The following is a 20,169-nucleotide window of genomic DNA, read 5'->3' as shown; positions in this document are numbered from 1 at the left end:
ATCAACATGTAACTCATGCACCTCAACACCTGTCGTGGGTTATCCGATATGTCCGTATCCCTCCCCTTGGCTGTTAGAGGTATGCATTAACTTCTCTTCAAGATATGTGGCATGAAAAACTTGGAAAGAGCATCCCACAAGCAATCTTCGAATGCAGAAAAAATACTTAAACGTGGTCTGACCCGCCATTTCTCTTCTCTGCAATCATGCCATCGATCAATCATTTCCCACATCATTCCAGCTTATCACTTCGAGCTTAGAAGATACCTGAACTTTCTCCAAACACATCTGTAGGTCTTGTTGACCGTGCACATCGTTTCCCCTCCTCTCAGCTACCCCGTTCTTCCCTCCTTTGTTCCTTTCTTCCATCCTGAGTTACGATTCAGTTATCCTTTGCTCTTTTCGCCTTCATTCGCAGAAGTCTTTTCAACCGCATACACCGGCTGCCCATACATAGCACACGACTGGTTTCCCACTATTGCCATGGCCAACAACCCAAGCGAAGTTGGCCGAGAAGGAGTCGCACCCGAGGCACTTAACGAGCAGGCCGATGTCAGGGTCCACAAACCCGTCCGCATGGACTGGTTCGACGCACGAACCGATCTATTAGCCAAACAGCTCTACTCTCCGTTACTGGGTGATTTGAGGTTTGTCTTGTTCCAGCTTCATATCATCAACGAGGCTGGAGCTTTCACTACGAGCGTCTACAACACATTATTGGAGTCGTATTTGTTGGACGATTCTTCGCCCTTTCCTCGACCGCGTACTCCATCCTCGGGGCGTCTGTTTCTTGAGCACGCCATCATCACTAAGATCTACAAGATTGTGATCAAGAAACGGGAAGAAAAGAAGATTTTTGAGACTATGGTCAGGGAGACGCTCGGGCTAGACAAGGGAGACACCCCCGTCGACAACACCGCGTTCACAAATGGTGCCAGGAGACTCGTCGAGATGACGATACAATATGCCCTCGATGTCAAGCTGGAGATGCAAAGACTTTCACATTTGCTCCGAGGCGTCACTAGCAGTGGCCCGACAGCTGATGTGGTTTTCGAGTAAGTCCCCTTTTAGAGAGGTGATATCCCCCTTTGCGAACATGTTCTGACTCGTCTAGGGGATTAATCATGTCCAACCTAGTCTACGAGCTAATGAACCGTCACTCTTCTACATGGCGAACTACTCGGCAGAACTTGACTGAAGATATGGTCGCCGCATTATCATATTTCATGGACAATCTTTCAATGGGTTGACTCAGCTGATTCTGATTCTTTAATTACGCCAAGATTGTATTTCCAAAGAGATACTCAATTTCCTAGATACCGGCTCAGACTAATGGCCTGATCCCGGGCGTCCTGATTTCCCGATTATGCGGCAGGGGGAGTTAGCTTCGCAAGAACCGATCAGCGGTAGAGCGCCGAGGAAAATAAAAATCCATTCTGGTTTCTCAAGCCCATCACGAAGTCATGTACAGTTTTCCCTCAGCTGCTACCTTATATGGTGCCACTGCATTCAATGGCTCCTCAACCGATGCCTCCCCTTCCAATGGATTTGCAACCAATGTTGCCGATGCCGCGGATGACACAGGAGAGACTGACGCCACATCCGGGTTCGGGGCAGTGATATGGAAGGTCAACTCGCAGCCTCGGGGCGGCCCGGCCCGGTGAACAGACTGTAGTCGGCATTATCTGATCCTCCGAAAGATGCGACTCAGTGCCGTCAAGACAAAGAGAGTGGGTAGTGTACTTATCCCATGAACTCGGGCTCCTCTTTGTCGTTGCTGTGCCGCGAACACTCGGGACAAGCGCCAAAGGCGGCCTTTGGCAGCCGCCGACAACGGTACCTGACACTCACTCCGAGGCTTGCACAGTCGCGTCTTGGCATAGGACCCACAGAATTCACTGAAGACTACATTACTCTAGCTACAATTGCGAGCTGGCGCGCCGAATATCTTGGGGCTGTTCAGAGAAAACGAGCATCGTCGGCACTGTTTGGATGGTTGTTCAGATAGCAGTTCGGACGCTCAGGAAACTGGTCTGTGGACACTTGCCCTGTTCGGACGACAAGGGCGGATCTGACCAATCACATGTAATACATCCACAGTCGCTGGACGCACAGGCCGACGTCCTGGACTCTCACCACCACCAAACTATCACCAACACAACATCTGTTCAATGCTTACTATATGTAAAAACCATTTTGTTCATTGATCACCATGTCAACAACAGGTCCGGTATTGCAAGCGACAGTCAGTCGACCTAAGGTCAAGAACTGGAAGTATAAAAATTCCTCCCCTCACCCTGAATCTGTCCCCGAACTTCTTCCTGCAGCATCCAATTTTCGGACAAGCATCACTTCATGCAACTTTGCACACAAGCGATCTCGACCCAAACTCTTACGACACCTCATCACCCTCCAACAAATTCCATCTTGGCAACCATCCTCGACAGAATGTCTTTCCCTTTCTTCTCTTTGGGCTTTGCCCCTCGCTCTCTCACATTCCCGACCAGCAACGTTGTCAAGGCTATCGCCATTGCGTCGCTCGCCGCGCTGTCGGTCAAGATGCTTCTGAACACTGTCGCGCCCTCGCAGGCCAACGACGATCATGAGTGCCGTCCCGCTGATGACAAGGTATGTCCACTCACTCACAAGGCCTCTGCTGACGACATTGATGCTAATAACCCTACCCAGACTGCACAAGATGCGGAGTTGCCCAAGAACAACACGTCTGCCACTTCTACAGATAACGGTACTGCCGACAGCATGACCGATAACAAGGCTTCTGACTTCACCGAAGTTGTCACCGCCCCCAAAGATATCAAACTTAACAAGGACGTCGAGATTTCCGACGACAACAAGGTCATCCAAGGCGCTGACAGCACTGCCACCACCGACGACACAGAGATCGATATCGACGCCAAGGAACTTTGCGTCTCTCAGCACGACGACATCCAGGAGATTCCTATCCATGCTACTCCCGTTTTGACCGAAAAGGACCTCGCTCTGAACTCATCAAATGGAGTACGCTCCTACCACCATTCCTTCCCGGCTATCGATATTGTCGAGGTCGTCGAGGTCCCATCTAAGCAACCTAGTGTCCGATCTTACCACCATTCTATGCCTGATATGGAGATTATTGAAGTCGTTGACATACCCTCCGTACAAGCGACGATCATTGCCTCGCCAATTTTGAGTGACAAGGCTGCTATGCCTATCGATGAGGAAGATAGCATAATTTCGAGCGACGCTGCTCCCAACATGAAGGCTGAAGAAGCCATTCTTCACCATGCTCGCAAGAAATCGACTGCGTATGTGATCCAACCCACCTCCTACTGCGATACACAGATGTTAACTGCTCACAGGACCAACTTTTCCACCGAAAGCGAGCAGACTGCCAACACCGAGTCGCCCTCAACTGTCCCTGGCACTCCTGACACCGACTACTCTGTTCTCAAAGTCAACGATGCCAGCGAGGTCACCCCAATTTGCGCCAGAAAGCTTGAGGAAGTCAATGTGCTCACCCCTACTGCCGTTGCCACGACCACTCCTATTGACCACACCCGATCGACTTGGTATGACTTCTCTCACTTGTCACCCGAGGAACTCAATAACCTCGATACTGTCATCGTTATCGATCGCCCGGATAATGGTGTCTCCTACGCTCAGCTCTCATGCGGCTTCTGGTATCGCATGGACAAGGAGGACAATCCCGTCATGATGACTCAGGAAGAGTACGAGGACCTGTTGGCTTGGTTTGCCAGCTTCAAGAAAGAGAAGGAAAACACCAAGATTTCTATTCCTGCCGTCATAGTCACAGATGAAGAGGGCAACGAGTTCCCCGCAGAGGAGATTGAGTATCCCGTCCTGGACGTCATCGAGGTCAATCAACTCACCCCTTTCACCAACAAGGAGGCTGAGCAAACTCAGACTCAACCTAAACCGACCACTTCTACTATCGTTGAGAGGATTCCCTCCAAGTGGTACAATTTGACTCCCATGTCTTCCGAGGAGTCAGTCGATCTGGAGACTGCTACCGTCATTGACCGCCCCGACAATGGAATCGCATATGTTCAACCCCTTGGTGGCTTATGGTACCGCCTGGACGAGGCCGACAATGCCCTGATGATGACGCAAGAAGAGTATGAGGACCTCTTGGCTTGGTTTGACAGCTTCAAGGAGGTCAAGCAGGTAGTCAAGCTACCTCCTCCTGTCGTTCTCGTCACCGACGAAGATGGAAACGAGTTCCTTGCCGAAGAAGATGACATGAGCTTCACCACCACACAGCACGAAAATGTCGGAACTCAGGATTCCGCCAGCGAGGCCATCACTATCACCGATTAGGAGTCGGAAGTGCTGGATCTCCAAGAGCGCCCTGAGTGTGGAACTAAGTATGTCCTTCTCACCAATGGCGAGTGGCATTACCTCAACGAGGACGCTCCAACTGCCAATCCGATGACTGAAGACGGTTACGAAGAGTTTGTCTTCTGGCTGCACGAGAAACAGGCGGAAGAGGATGAGAGACTGGAGTCAGAGGACGAAATCCCCGACCAGAGCTCCAAGGGAATCGAGCTCTTCGCCTATGCCGATACCATTCAGGACGCCAACGACACCAACAATGCGCAAGAGGTTTCAGACGAGCTTGAGCAGTTGGGAGAGGCCGAGTATATCGGCACCAACTGGAACATCGTTGGAATCTTCGATCACCCTGACGGCGACAAGCAATTTGCCATGGGCAGCGATAATCAGGTCTACTGGCTGATCGACGGTATGTTCTGTCTTCTTGACGAAGACGAACTGGACCGCTTCAACAGGTGGAGGGATGGCGACAAGTCTGCCCTCTATGGCTCCATGAAGCAGTTGGAAAGCCCCCATGGAAAGAAGTCGGAGCAGAAGTGGAAGATGCCTGACTTGAATGCGATCATTGAGGAGGATGAGGAAGAGGCCGAGAAGGCGGCGGAGGAGTACGTCCCAAAGAAGTGGAACAACTGGGGTTTGTACACGATCGAGGAGGAGGAGGAACAGTACGAGGAGGAGTATTCAGTGTGGTGAGAAAGGGGTTGACAGAAGACAAGCTAGGGGTCACTGAAAGAACGGACGGGTTTGAAGGAGAGAGATGGCAAGGGGTTCAAGTCAGGAATGGTCATGATTGCGGACTTTTCTTCGTTACAACGGTCTACATAGCAATCTGACTGCTGATACCACCACTATTTGACTTTAAGGTGACTATCGCAATATTTCCCGTGACTGACATGGATAATTTTGCTCTGTTTGATTGAACTTTCCGCCCTCTTCAGCTTTTATTAGTGATGCTGGTCTTGGTGCTTATGCATGATTCACAAAACATATGCCTAGAGGTATCTTTTCTATTTTAATTCAGATGTATAACTACCAAACTACACTTCAATCCTACCGCTTACTCCACGCCGTGGCGCTACCTGACCTCTAGCAACGCCTCAGACCTACGCACGACCAGCTTTGTACTAGAACTATGTGGGTGTTCAGCCATACACCTAAACCCATAAGACTGTTCATATCGGTCGAACACCGCCCGAAAACAACACCACTGTTCAGAGCCTGCCTGTGCTGTCCACGCCATCATGACTCCGTAGAGCACAATAATTATGGCTCTCCCTGAACAGCAACCTAGTGCCACCATGATGTCGAAGAGCTCGAGCACCTGTTCCACTGTTCAGAAGACTGCCCAGATAATCGTGTACATTCATGAACAGCATCACTGCTCGGAGCCCAGCTCTGCCGTTCATCAACGGTTACCCGAGTAACGGGCATCAACCCCATCAAGATGTGAACAGACAAGCACGCTGCACCAAGGTTGAGAGTCGCCAATGGCTTCATGGTCGTAGCGACAGTCGACCTTTTGGAGGGGTATATAATGGGCGCAGCAATTCTCAATCCTGTCCCGAAATTCTTCTTCCTCATCCAAATTCAGGATTCCGAACTGCACTGTCAACATCATTGACACGCACCCTCGAGCAATACCACTCAACTCTAACAACATTTCACTCTCATATTCCCACAACAAACCTAATCGCCATCATGACCGCTTCCTTTCTTTGGGACTTGAGCCAGCATGCCCTTCGACTTTGCTTTCCAACCCTCGCAGACATGATCCTCGTCGCTAATGCTACCTCCACCGTGCTTTCGCTGATGATCGACAACTCTAATCGCCCCCCTATCACCAAGAAGGTAAGCATACTCTCTTGAGACACCAAGCAAGTTAAAATACTAACATTATCAAGGTACTCAAGGTGAAGAAGAGGATCGACATTGCTCGACCCGATGATATCATGGTCCCAAACATCAAGGATACCGGAGCGACCTGTGCCTTCGAGGCAACCGAAGAAGCCCCTACCCAGCCCTCCATCGATCCGACTATCATCGTTCCAGACACTGGCGCCACTATCATCGAGCCCATCACCGAGAACATCGACAGTCCCCTCCCTGGCGATGACACCCGCGAAGAAGCATCAAACATCTACATTGTCGACAGCGCCCCGATGATCGCCAAGAACCTGGATTCCAACAACCCCGAGACCGAAGGTCACATCTACACTCATGTCCTTCCCACCATGGATATTTTCGAGGTCAACCTTTCCGCCGTTGATGACCTTGACGACTCGGCTGCTTCCGCTTCCAGCAGCCACTACAACGATTTCGAGCGTTTTCTTGACGAGGATCGAATGATGTGGATTCCGCGCCCGGCAGAGCGCGTGTTTAGGAAGAAGGCAGTCGTTCAGAAAGTCGAGAGATACCGTCAAGATGCAGATGCAGCCCGCCCCACCCATGTGGGAGAAGGTGCAGATGGCAAGCACGTTTCGACCATTGCGCAGTCGGACGACAGCACGAATCAGCATGCCAGAGAGGTCTCTACCGAGTAAGTCCTTGTCAATTGCGCTGACTCATTTGAGTACTCACTAACTTTCGCGTTCAAGCAATAATGATTCGTCCAGCGCAGCCTCACAGACATCCAGCACCTCGATTGCTGACACTCGGTCCGATACATCGGAAACGGCCTGCACGTCGCCCGACAACATCGCCGCCGAATCGAACCAGAAGTCAGCTTCTCCAGCAATCCCGGAAATCAATCTATCACCTCCCACCGACATCTCCGACGAGGACGCGAACCACATCCGTTCTTCTCTCGCAGCTGATGAGCCCAACTCCCACATTCCAATCAGGGCCTCCCTCCCCACCTTCAACTATGTCTACGACTACGCATACCAAAATCTGACCCAGGAGGATCTGAAGAATCTCGACTTCGTCACAATCCTTACTGACCCGATCAGCGGAAACCAGTATGGCATGCTCACATGCGGCTACTGGTACTGGGTTGAAGATGACGACAATGTCCGGCAGATGGTGGAAGACGAGTACGAGAACTTCTTGGATTGGATCGACGCGGTCAATTTTACACGCTCCAACTTCAACGCCAACTTCAACAAGTACAAAGACAATCACCGACCCATCGATCCATCGCAGCTGAGCCCCTTCTGGACTCCCAGGCCCAAGGACTAGGAGTCCAACGGCGTGGAGATCCTTGAGGGCTTTGAAGAAAACGAGGATCGTGTCGAAGAAGTAGGCGAAGAAGAAGAGGAGGATTGGGCAGAACTTCTTCGCTGGAAGCGAAAATACGAGCTAGGCAGAGGTTGGGAAGTCGTCCGGTCATTCTGCCACCCGCAGTTTGCCGACAGGAAGTACGCTTTGGGAAATGATCAAGAATGGTACTTTGAGTACAAGGGAAAGTTTCGCCGGTTGATGGAGGACGAATTGGATTTACTCAACGGCCGGTTGGAGGATGGTAGCTCGATTCCGGTTAATGCTACTGAGGACGGTCCGGTCATGAACCTCTGGGGACTGAGTAAAATCACTGAGGAGGCGGAGGAGGAATCTTGATTACTTGGAGTGTCACGATCTGCGGAAGGATCATGGAGTGAATTGGGTCACAAATCTACTGGTGAGAGGGTTGAGGAACAAGAAGCTGGATGAGTTAGGCTGGATGATCATGGCGATGCGGTATGAGATAGGGACCGATTAGAGAATGGAAAGCTACAAAGTGATATATGAACTGCTCCGTGACCGACTAGTGATTGTGAATTGCTTTTGTTTCCGTAGTTTCATTGTGATTTGCTCTGCTACCTATTTTAGATTGAGCGGCGCCCGAGGATAATACTGATGTTACTCGCAAATGATGTTCGTCTTCCTAGGTAGCTATGTACTTCTTCGTAGTAAAACACTCGTGCTTCAATCTATAATCGTGAAAGCTTGGGGCCAGAATGACCCTCATCTTACTCTGTGATTCATTGACTGAAAGATTCCACCAGTTTTCATGACATCAACGTTTTACATTACCGCGGGCCAGCTGTACCGATTCGGTGTAAAGATGTACACATTTATTATGCCAAAGACTGCCATACTTCAAACGCTATGTCCTGGGTCGGCGACCAGGTAAATTGTGATACCTCTTATTCCTTCCCATAAAAATCTGAACTATTCCATTCGGTCTTCACTACACGACGTGAAGTTGCCCTGCCAATATATCGCGAACACCCGTGGTCTTGTTCGTCGTACAGCACACGAATGTGGAGTGGACCTGGTGCCATCGTTCAGTGTGAATAGCTTCCTACCACTGTTGCACTGTTCACAAGTCTGTTGGGGTCAGCCCGGTTATCCATAAACAGCACCACTGTTCAAGATCTGAACATGAAACCGCCTGTTCTCTTCATATCTCCCGGGATCTACAGGCATCCATAACCTCGCCGGTTGCCCTCGCAACGGAATCTCACCACCCAAATAACGTGAACAACTGAACAGTTCACCCATAGTCGTAAGTGGGGATAGCTTCAGGGTGTCAGCGACAGCCAACCTGTTCAAAGCTATAATATCGCGAGCTCATTTCAAATTCTGTCCCCAAACTTCTTCCACCTGCATCCTAAAACTGGACACCCAACTGCACCGTCAACATATCGACTCGCAACCCAAGCCGAAAGCACTTCGCACACTGCAACGACACATCGTCGCAAAGACTTCTCACTCTCGCCACCTTTGACCAACAAGAACATCATCATGTCTTCTTTGTGGTCCTCGGGTGTTGCCGTCCATGCTTACCGCCTGCCCCTCCCCAACGCTGCCATCATCAAAGCGATCATCAACGGGTCTTTCGAGGCTCCTATTGCCATGACTGCCGCACAGGATCCTACTCCAAAGGTTAGTACCGATAGAAACATTGCGCATATTGATATTTCGCGTCTCGCTAACTTCTCTGAGCAGACTGGACCTGTCTCCAAGGCTGATGCCGAGGAAAACATCAACGCCTCTGACGTCGACGATGACATGAGCATTGACGACATCGACGAGCTTGATGACAAGCCCACTTCCGCCTCCCCCAAAATTGCTCGAGCCGGCTACTTCCCTTTCCCTGTCCGCGATGGTCAGGCTTCTCCCATTGACGCCGGCGTCGCTCCGACCGACAAGTCTTGTCGCATTCGCAAGGTCTCCACCGAGTAAGTCATCCGCATCCCTCTGCATCTGCATTGCTTCTGCATAAGCTGGTACTAACCTTCTGCAGCACAACTACTTCGAACAACTCCAAGTTCTCTGTCAACAGCAACTCGAGCAATGACACTGCCAACACCGAAGACACGGAGTACTCCCAATCATCCATCGCCAACACCAAGAACAAGCGCAGTCAAATCAAGACCCCCGAACAATGCGACGAAAGCGGATCTTCCCGCGACAGCAGCTCTCCAGTTCAGGATCAAAGCCCCACTGCCTACCGATGCTTCCCCACATTCCGGCTCATCAGGGGCATTTTCCCGACTGCGCCTTCCTCGTCCGGCTCGCGCTCCCCCTCACCCACTCCATCTGATCCCGCCAGCGTCATCCACACCAGCAACGACGACAACGCCAGCGACGACGACGACAATGAGTCAATCAAAGAGCAAGACTCCCTCGACGACCTCGACATCGTCCACACCATCGACCGTCCGGAGTACGGCCTCCAATACGTCCTCCTCACCAACAGCAAATGGTACATCTACCATGACCGCCGCAAAATCAGCCGCATGCTCCCGGATGAACGTGAGGATTTCTTGGCTTGGATGAACGATCCTGATACCAAGCCCGCTACCACCATCACGGATTAGGAGCCTGAGGTGATGGATGCAACTCGGCTTGAGAGCAGCGACGATGACAATGAAAGAGAGCCAAAGGTCAAGGCAGTCGCGACTTCCCGCGGTTTAGAGATGGTCACCTACTACTCTGACGACGAGTCCGACACCGAGGAGGAACCCCGCCACCCACTTGCTGAGTACATGGAGTGGAAGGAGGAAAAAGACATGGGTGAGAACTGGGAGATTTTGGCGTGGTATGAGCATCCTGATGGAAACAAGAACTACGTTCTTGGCAGTGATGAGCGCTGGTACTGGGAGTACGAGGGGGCGTTCATGCTGATGCTTGATGAGGAGCTTGAGGACTTCAATTCCTGGCGTAGCAGTGATCCGGCTGCGGTGTTGTATTTGAGCGGGGAGTTGGAGGAGGAGGAGAAGGGCTGCAAGAGTGTTTGTGGGCTTGATACCATTTTGGAGGAGGATGAAGAGATTGAAGAGGAGGTTTGCGAAGTCAAGGAAGTTGAGGATCGGAATGGTTCGGCGACGGTCTGGGGTCTTGATGTCATCAAGGAGGAGGACGAAGAGCAGGCTTGCGAGGAGATGAGCGAAGTGGAGGAGGTGAAGGATCAGCAAGATCAGGAGAGAGTGTGGGGACTGGAGATTGTTGAGGAGGTTGATGAGGATGAGGAAGACTTTAAAGTATTCCTATGATTACCTAACTAAGTGAACTCGAGGATAAAGATGTGGGTTAGGATGTAAGGATTTGAAGCGGACTGGTCAATGAAGGAAGGATTGGGGGATGGTGATTAGATCAGATGATTGAGCTAAGGAGATAAATGAAAGTTTATGAAATACCTCACATTGTTCCATATGCAAGGGACTCGTGACGTGACATGATACTTGCAAGCTCGCCACCAAATTTCAGTGCTTCGCTGAAAGTCACGATTGACATGAATGAAAACTTCACAGGTGACTCTTCTTCCGCTTATTGACTAGATATGCACCGCTCTTTTCATCATTTCTCCCTTGTGTACAAAATGTGCTAAACTATCAGTAGTGTCTATTATGATCGTTCATTTTTACAGCAAGTTCCTCCTATGCCATGACCGTGAAATCTTACTGCCTCTGAATACATAACTTGACCTTGAAACTTCGTAGGCCTTATCTCTGTACTTCTTTTACCTACTTCCATTACCTATTTTACGATTGAACAAAGTGTGCTGGTATTGTGGCCGAGTGTCATCGACGATGTGAATACAGCCGTCGCCCTTCTCTCTCCATCCCCGTCAGCGTATATCTTGGCATGTAGGATCGTGAGAAAGCCGGTAGCTGGATGACAGCGAACTCTCATACCAACGTGAGGGTAAGATGCTTCCATATTGGCACAGAGAAGCTCATAGATTGAGGATGCGACAGTCACCATTGGAGTGAAGTGTCATCCCAGCACTGCGTTCCTGTTTAGCGCTGTTCAGTACTCACCTATTCTGTATGGTTGCCGGGCCACGCTCACAACAACCGAAAAGCGAACAGCTCTCAATTATATCACATAGAAGTTCATGAATTTCGGACCTGAACACGGCTGAAGTATTATCCGTAGCACTGCTCTGTTGTTCAGTGCTGTTCAGTCCTCACCTGCCCTATTCGTACCCCCTGATCCCCAAACCGACCAATCAGATGTCATATATCCGTTCGCCATGTCAACCTCAACACCATCACGATGTCAACAAACCATCCAAACCTGTTGACAGTCGCCAGCGACAGTTGAAAGCACGTTCCCACCAGAGGGGTTATAAAAATCTTCCACGATTCGCCAGATCCTAGACTAAAACCCTTCCTCCCTCATCCAAAAAACGGAACATAAGGATATCCCACGCATCATTGCACACCATAGCAAAGAAGCCTCAACATCCTTCATCATCTTCGTGATACGCCACTTCAATCTTCACTTCGTCGCAATGGCTTTCTCCTTCTGGTCCTCCGCCTTCACGGCGCAGACCCAACGCCTTGTGTTCCCGACCATTGCTGACATCAAGGCAATGGTCATCGCATCTTTTGCCGCATCAAGTGTGGCTCATGGTGAGTCGTCCACAATAGTCGCAGCTTCGGGTATCTAGACAAGTCTAACCATGCCAATTTAGTGTCCATTTCCACTGAGGCCTTTCAGATCCCCAACATCCTCAACACTCCTCAAGAATTCCAAACACTCTCCCTCATCGACTCATGTCAGCAAGGCGGCCTGATCGACAACATCACGAAAGCTCGGCGCATGAACGCTATCATCGATACCACCATCAAGGATATCACCTCCATCGACATCAACAAGACGACTCACGAGTCCAATATTGTCGACAATCGCAAGGATACCACCCAGTCGACCGACACTCAAGTTACCGCGCCTTTCATCATCGAGGACAACAAGTCTGCTCAAGTAGTCGAAGTCTCTCACCAAGACGGTCTCATCCACAATGGCGACACCATCACTAACGACAACTGTGACGCCACTTCATGCATCGCTGATGAGGAGCTTCTCACCAGTGATGCGAATGAGAAGCACATTTATCAACATCTCCTCCCCATCATGGACATCATCGAGGTTGACAACTCCAAAGGCCATACCTATCATCATGTCCTCCCCATCATCGACATTGTCGAGGTCAACAGCTCCATGGCTCCCAAAATCACCGATGTTGCTGACATTGACGACATGGGCGTCTCCGCCTCAAGCATTGGCTATGACTTCGAGCGCTTTTTGAGGGAAGATAAGATGACATGGGTGCATGCCGTCGCCAACCAACCCGAACTGTGCCACTCGATCTCCAAGACCAAGAAGCAAGCCATCGAGATCACCAAGCAAAGCACTCCAGTCATCAAGGCCACCGCTTCCGACATCAAGCTTTTGACCGACAAGAAGACTGAGAACATCAGCTCCAAGAAGGTAGTCGACACAGAAGTCGTCTTCCTTCACCATGCTCGCAGACTGTCCAATGAGTAAGTCATTCAACCAAATCCTACCCCATACTCACAGCAAAACCGCTTACCTTATGCGCAGTACCACTTCCTCAACCGAGACGGACAACACTACCGATAGTGCTACGAGCAGAGCTACCACTCCTGATACGCCCAAAACGGTGTACTCCCACCCCGACACAACCAAAGTTGACCACAAGTTTGACCATCCCGCACTGGCAAACATCAACGAGCTCAAGCAAGCCGAAGAGAGCCAGTCGCCCCCCGCCACTCTCGACACCTCCTCTTTCGACAACATGTACAACTACTCCAACATCTCACACCCCGAACTCGAAGTCACTCTTATCATGGAACGCCTCGACCTCAACTGCCGCTATGTCCAAATGACTTGCGGCTATTGGTACGCCCTCAACGACGATGACGAGATCCGCCCAATGTCCAAGACCGAGTACCAGGAGTTCATCAACTGGACCAGCCAAACTCCCGTCGTTACCCGCGACGATTTCGACAAGAAGCAACAAGCGGACGCCGAGGAGGGAATCATGACTAGCAACGCGATTGCCATTATTGAGAGTGTGGAGGATGAGGAGTTGGACAAGCAAGCCACTACCCCCGAGGAGTAGGACTCCAAGGGTCAAGACGGTTTTGACGATATGGATTACTACCGGCCCATCGAACTTATCGATCGCACCGAATCTGCCGACTATCAGGCTACCACCGGCATCGAACTCGTCTCATCCACCGACCTCGCTGACGACTTCGAGGACGAAGACGATTACCACTCCTCCGACCCCCTTGCAGCCTGGGAATCCAACCTCGCCGTCTGGAAAGACCCAGAAGACCTCGACGAAGATTGGGGCGTGATCGGCCTTTTTAACCACCCCGACGGAGAGAGACAAATCGTGATTGGCAACGACGAGCAAGTGTACTGGATGTACGAGGGCATGTTTCGCTTGCTTGATGTGCACGAGCTCGATCAGTTCAATCGGTGGAGAGACGGGGATGAATTTGCTTTTGATGAGATGGAGGCCAAGAGGGAGCCGAAGACGTGGGTGAGGGCGGTGCTGGGTAAGCGGAGGAATATGAATAAGTGGTACGCTTGGGGTTTGGAGATGGAGAGTATTGAGGAAGTAGAAGAGGTGGAGGAGGTTTACGAGTGTTGGTAATTGGTAGGGGACGGATGGGAAGGACGGCTGATGTTGGGATTTGACTTTGTGGGGTAGAGGTATGGTACGGGTACGGATGGGTCAAGCACGGGATGGGATCGGGACTTTGAGGATGGGACGGAGGGCAAGGATTGGGGAGTCAACGGGATATGGGTGAGAACAGCGCAATAAACTGTCAGCGGTAAAACTTGACCGATATTGTGAAATGTGACAGTGCCTTGTAATGATTAAAGGTGTCCGGATGTTTGATTGCAATGATTCCACTAGGTTTCCAGCATGCAATCACTACTAAAGGCGATCGTAAGCACCCATCGAGTTGTCTTTTTTTCCCGTAACGCTATAGCGCTTGATTACACGCTATAGTGATAGTGTTCGATAGTGCACCTACTTGCGCGCAGGCAGTCCCATGAACGAGGGGCACACTCCTCTCTGAGAGGCTGTTAGTGCAGGTCCACTGTAACCGCTTGAAAGGCCCGTTCTGCTAACCCCTACCTAGCCATCGTCCCCAGAAACCACCTGCCGTAGGACCAGCTGCTGTACTGTTAACGACCTGACGGGACTTCTTGACCGAAACATCCTTCAACAACATTGATTTTGAGAGAGGATATGCGAAGGAGGACGGACAATTGATTTACAACATGATTGCGCGTGGAAACAGTCAAAGGCTCAAGAAAAATACAATCATTTGTGATGTGATGTCAAAAGAAAACATCGAGAACGAGAACACGACGAGATCGCGAAGCGCTCTCAGAACGCACTTGACAAGGCCCTTGTGCACTGTCGCACACTCTCACCATACCGCGACAGTGTGGCCCTATCTACCACCCTCGTTGAGGATTAAAGGATTATATATCACCTGTATCAACAACTGTAGATTCGAAACTACCACAGTTACTGGTTATATCAGCTTGAAACCTTCATGCAATGATGTTATCGCCGAGTGTCCCACAATGATCATACACTTGTTCGGCCTCCGCCGTCAGTGCATCGCGATGTCTTGGCACATGCGTTCCTGGTCAGTCTATCAATCTGCCATCCTGAGCGGCACGCAAAATCCATCGTCTCAATGTGAATTATTTAATCTCCGGGCACAAGTCATCCAGAAAATCAAGTCTTTTCTTGGCCTCCAGCTACTGCGGCTGTGAAATCATGAGATTATTCGATGAACTTTAGCCCCGTCAACTCGGTCGTTGCCAGCTGCACAGCTGATTGTCGCCAGTCAGGCAATCTGAGATGGCCCAGCATGAACATGCCTCAGTAAGTTTAACGCCAGTCTTCTCCGAACTACCAGATTATACGTCCGTAAGTATTATTCAGTGTATTCAGGCAGCGTCAGTCTTGTCAGCAACAGCTGTCAGATCAGACTGTCGCCAGCCATGTCATTCCGGATGCTCTGGTATGAACAGCCCTGAGTGGGTACAGCTCCAATCTTCCACGGGCCTCCAGCTTCAGCGACTGTGAGGTCCATTTGGTGAGTCTGAAGACCACTTGGCTTCATTGGCTACAATTCAAGATCTGGCTGTCGCTGAACTGATACCCGAATAGTTGAATATAGCCCGTCACCAGGGAAACGCCAAATTCCATGAGCTTGATAGACTTCCATGGCTCTGGAAGCTGTTCAGTAAACTCGAGTGCCGTCAGCTTGGCTGGCAACAATTGTAATTCTGCCTGTCGCCTGACGTTCCACATCGAATACTGGCCGAACAATCGATGTAGCAACCACTCTTCCATTCCCTTCCCCCGTTGCTATGCCCACACATCTGTTCAGCCATGTTCCACCCTGTTCAGCACTGGTCAGTCCCCCAGAAGCAGCTGTTCACGCCTGTTCACAGGCCACCTTCCTTGTCCGGGCACTCTCTGCCCGTCTCGACCAATCACATGTAATACCCTGTCGCCGGGTTGCTCATGACAACCAAAACACCAACGGTCGCCTGTCAGCAGCATCACCAACCTTGCTGCCACCACCTTCCGCCCACCTCAACGGCGACATTCAAAGGCAAACATGTAGTTATTGCACTACTAATTCGTGAACAGTTCATCTGAACAGATCTGAATTCACCCAGCAACGCAGTAGCACGGGCCCAGCCGGGGAAAGTATAAGAGCACATCTTCTGATGCCAATACTGGAACTGAATCCTTCTCTCCCCATCTCACTTCGGAGACTCACATTTGCGCAAGCACAAGCATACCTATCTTTGACCAAGTCAACCAAACGTCCTTGCGCAAACATACAACTCGCCTCGCGGCATCTATCTATCGACCTCAACTCTTCCATCTACTTTCAAGATCTTGCCGCTCTGCCGCATCATCTTCTCTCCATATCATCACCAGTCAAGCATCACGCGCGACTATTACCTTGATTACCTCTTCTCATCTTTCTCTCCACACATTCTCCTTCTCACTCCACTCCGTCTCTCTATCTTCATTCGACATCATGTCTTCTTCTACCGCAACTTCTGCGCTCGCGCACATTATCGATCACAAGATGACCGACATTGTCAACACTCAGAACATCAACAATAACAACAACTACATTCACCAAACTAGCCCTTCGAACGACAACATGACCAGTATTACCGATTCTGCCGACGTCGACATGACCTTCAACGTGGTCATGGCCATGATTCTCATCTCCTCTGTGACTGGCAACACTTTGCTGGCTATTATGAGCACCATTTTCATCATCGTCATCCTAAAGATCACCCCGCCCGAGGTCATCGACACCGAGACCATCCTCACTCAGCAGGCCGCTACTACTGATGTCACCATTCCCACGGCTCACATCACCAACTTGCAGGTCATGGACACACCTAATACCGAAGTCAACAACACTCCCACCAGCCTCGACGATACCACCATCACAACTCCCAACCTGGAGACTTCCACCGACGATGAGCTTTCCACTCTCATTGTTCCTGTCGACGAGACGGTCCGGGTCTACCACCACGCTCGTCCCACTTCCTACATCGCCGAAATCATCACTCCTGCCACGACCTCCGTCGAGGACATCAAGTCGACAAACCACGGCAACGACTACTTCGGTGGTCTCGCCTCCGACATCTTCAATTTCAAGAGCTTCCACGAATATCTCGAGGAAGACCAGATGTGGCTCGCCCACATGCCTCATCCGAACCCGGCTATCACTTCAGCGCCCGAGGCTACTGCGATTGTTCAGACGACAAAGATCGCCAAAGCGGCCCGTCCCGCATCCAAGACCAGTAAGTCAAGATGAACCCAAAAATAAGAAAAGGGCCAAAGCTAACTTCAAGTTAGTCCCTACCTCGCTCAAGTTCAGACTCAGCACGATCTACGAGGAGGACGAGGAAGAGATCGAGGAAGACGAGGAAGACATCGAGTTCCCTCGCTCTTCCTCCGACGAAGCGGACGACAATCACAACAGCCTCGCTGACTTCGAGGACTTCTCGGATTCGGAAGAGGAGATCATCGCCTTCGCCAAGAAGGTTAACCGACTTTGCGACGAGCTCGACAAGGTCGAGCGCTTCTCTGAACCAGTGGAGCACATCATCGCTCTGGGCCAAGATATCGAGGCCACATTCAAGCAATGGGACGAGGAAGACCTTGAGATGTTCTCCGACAGCGAGGAGGATACCATCTCCTTGGCCAAGCAGATTGAGGTTGATACTCGACCCAGCCCGCCCGACTCTCCCGTCCGCGCCGCCAAGAAATCACCACGATTCACGGCATCCGGCTTTTTGATTGAGACTCCGGAAAACTCTCCGCATGCTCACAGTCCGATTGGCCCTCCCCTCCGGAGCCCAGAGGGCAGGTTTCTGCAGACTCCGAACGGCATTCAAGTCCGCAAAAACATCTTCGCTTCCCCTATTGGAGAATCTTTCCAACACACTCGCAAGGTCTCAAATGAGTAAGTCATGTTCAACACCTCACTTTCATCTGAAAAGCCTTTACTAATTGTTCATAGGACCAACACTTCGGAGGACACCAACGGCAGCAAGACAACCACCACAGCGCCCGAATCTCCTACGACAGTTTACTCGAGCCCGGACAATGTCCAAGAGTACCAGGCCATGGCTGGTTTCACCGTCGCCCTTTCCGCCAAAAAGGCCACGGCTATCAGTTTTCATCCCATCGCCCAACCCGGCGATGATATCCAATACGACAGAAGATTCCTCAAGGATGAAACGCCGTCACCATCGCCCACACGCTACCAAAGCCCGGCTAGCGACAGGTCAACGCCTTCAACCAAGTCGGAGGACATGAGCACCCCTTACGACTTCACCCACCATTCCGACGACTCGGAGATCCTTGCCATTCTGAAGCGTCCCGGCGGAGCCACCTACGCCAAGATGAGCTGCGGCAACTGGTTCTTTCTGAACGACGACGGCACACTTGATGAACTTAGCTGGCGGGAGTACGAGGAACTCATTGATTTCATCGTCGGTGACATTGCTTCTCTCCCGCAGAAGCTCCACCATGTCGCACTACACGCCGCCGCCAAGTTTCAGAACGAGCAAGAGCCAATTGCCACTATGGGCTAGGAGTCCATAGGGCATGTGGTTCAGAGTCAAGAAGAAGAACTACCACTCCCATGGGTCCCATGGGACGATGAGCCGGAGATCTTGCCTGAGGTCAACGTGGAGGAGGAGCTCCCGCTGCCGTGGGTCCCCTGGGATGAACCCGAGACTGTGAGCTCAGAGGCCGAGCCTAAACTGGAGGGTCAACACGACAAAAGCACCTCGGAGACCATAAACAACATCACTGAGCCCGTGGACGAGAAAATCACCGCGAACGTTGCCGAGGACATTATCAATTCGGACCAACCAGATGAGAAGTGGTATAAGGCGGAAGAAATGCCGCCCAGATGGTTTGTAATGGAGCACATTCGGTGCCCAGGCGATGAAATTTCATACTACGCCGAATACGTTCGGGGCAGCGATGACCGCTGGTACTTCCGCCTGGACGGGCCGGAATACAGGCCCCTGGACGCACGCGAGCTCCGGTGGTTTCTCAATTGGCGGGCCAGCACTCGCCCATTGACCTACATTGTCGAGCTCGAGGAAGAGGAGTGCTTCTGAAAAGAAGAAAAAGAAAGAAAACGAAAAGGAAAAGAAACAAAGAAGAAAAAAATATATGACAATCTCGGATTCCAGCCAACGAACCTCACGAACGGGAAGTGGGCGCTGGAACAAAAAAATCAATCGGAAGGACAGGACCGAACGCCACTTGCCGACGGGTTCAGCGCCGACAAGCGAATGATACACTACAACAAGGGTCCAAGAGTAGGGCAATTGAGATAGGTATGTGCGGTGCACTGTTGGGGTCCAAGGCCAACTGGGTGCCGACGGAGGAGTTTTGGACGGAAATTGGTTTTGGGGGGGGGAGTGTTCTGGCAATCTGAGAAAAGGGAGTAAGCTAGGAGTGCCAGACAAATCATCAGAACAAGACACTTGTAGCTTTCTTCCACTCAAAATGACCCTCTTATGCAACGTGAACAAGTGATACTGACGTCCAATATGCATGAAAAGTGATGGCAAGGTCTCATACTAAACAGTGTATATGATGCAAATGGGTGGTGAGGTCTCATTCTAACAAACTTACCCTGCTATAGTAATCAACGACTGCAGAGAAACGCTACGTTATTGACATTGCCGACGTGATGATAAGAAGAAAGCAAACCGGCAAAGTAAGTTTCCGTCCCTGGGGCCTGGCTCGAGCATAGCCTTGCTGATGAAAAACCAGCAGGATCGATATATGGATGCCTCGGATGATAATGCTGGAACGACGGTATGATTTTGAAGACGATTGTGAACGGTCCAACCTCGGCCGATGGAGGCATGACAAGGCTTGGCTTGATCACCTTGGACTAAACAAGCGCGAGTCGGCGTCATGTCGAAGGCGTGGGAGACCAGGGACAAAAGACTATCCGTGTCTGGACA

General features: G+C 50.9%; 6 protein-coding genes across 6 annotated transcripts; all 6 read left to right on the top strand.

The window, feature by feature from the left end:
• Positions 1 to 483: 483 nt before the first annotated feature.
• B0T23DRAFT_309322 (uncharacterized protein) lies at positions 484 to 1,059 on the top strand (the record flags this gene model as incomplete). Its single annotated transcript, XM_062834514.1, has 1 exon — positions 484 to 1,059. One exon carries the CDS (start codon positions 484 to 486, stop codon positions 1,057 to 1,059), a length of 576 nt encoding a protein of 191 aa, XP_062696171.1.
• Positions 1,060 to 2,448: 1,389 nt separating this feature from the next.
• On the top strand, positions 2,449 to 5,046 carry B0T23DRAFT_402976 (uncharacterized protein; the record flags this gene model as incomplete). Its single annotated transcript, XM_062838735.1, has 4 exons — positions 2,449 to 2,628; positions 2,689 to 3,305; positions 3,360 to 4,290; positions 4,366 to 5,046. The coding sequence occupies 4 exons, from the start codon at positions 2,449 to 2,451 to the stop codon at positions 5,044 to 5,046; spliced, it is 2,409 nt and encodes an 802-aa protein (XP_062696170.1).
• A 1,005-nt stretch (positions 5,047 to 6,051) lies between these two features.
• B0T23DRAFT_438902 (uncharacterized protein) lies at positions 6,052 to 8,027 on the top strand (the record flags this gene model as incomplete). The annotated part of the gene is made up of 4 exons (XM_062840673.1): positions 6,052 to 6,201; positions 6,255 to 6,889; positions 6,966 to 7,416; positions 7,549 to 8,027. 4 exons carry the CDS (start codon positions 6,052 to 6,054, stop codon positions 7,906 to 7,908), a joined length of 1,596 nt encoding a protein of 531 aa, XP_062696169.1. The 3' UTR covers positions 7,909 to 8,027.
• Positions 8,028 to 9,078: 1,051 nt separating this feature from the next.
• On the top strand, positions 9,079 to 10,832 carry B0T23DRAFT_402974 (uncharacterized protein; the record flags this gene model as incomplete). Its single annotated transcript, XM_062838734.1, has 4 exons — positions 9,079 to 9,219; positions 9,283 to 9,515; positions 9,581 to 10,019; positions 10,158 to 10,832. 4 exons carry the CDS (start codon positions 9,079 to 9,081, stop codon positions 10,830 to 10,832), a joined length of 1,488 nt encoding a protein of 495 aa, XP_062696168.1.
• A 1,244-nt stretch (positions 10,833 to 12,076) lies between these two features.
• B0T23DRAFT_309360 (uncharacterized protein) lies at positions 12,077 to 14,254 on the top strand (the record flags this gene model as incomplete). Its single annotated transcript, XM_062834518.1, has 5 exons — positions 12,077 to 12,197; positions 12,260 to 12,807; positions 12,865 to 13,109; positions 13,171 to 13,663; positions 13,799 to 14,254. 5 exons carry the CDS (start codon positions 12,077 to 12,079, stop codon positions 14,252 to 14,254), a joined length of 1,863 nt encoding a protein of 620 aa, XP_062696167.1.
• Positions 14,255 to 16,688: 2,434 nt separating this feature from the next.
• On the top strand, positions 16,689 to 19,308 carry B0T23DRAFT_311307 (uncharacterized protein; the record flags this gene model as incomplete). Its single annotated transcript, XM_062834635.1, has 5 exons — positions 16,689 to 17,051; positions 17,133 to 17,472; positions 17,528 to 18,137; positions 18,195 to 18,708; positions 18,772 to 19,308. 5 exons carry the CDS (start codon positions 16,689 to 16,691, stop codon positions 19,306 to 19,308), a joined length of 2,364 nt encoding a protein of 787 aa, XP_062696166.1.
• Positions 19,309 to 20,169: the final 861 nt, after the last annotated feature.

The sequence above is a fragment of the Neurospora hispaniola genome, assembly GCF_033458365.1.
Source record: "Neurospora hispaniola strain FGSC 10403 chromosome Unknown B0T23scaffold_2, whole genome shotgun sequence".
Lineage (NCBI taxonomy): Eukaryota > Fungi > Ascomycota > Sordariomycetes > Sordariales > Sordariaceae > Neurospora > Neurospora hispaniola.
The sequence above is the reverse complement of the archived record's forward strand: the minus strand, read 5'-3'. Positions and strand labels throughout refer to the sequence as shown.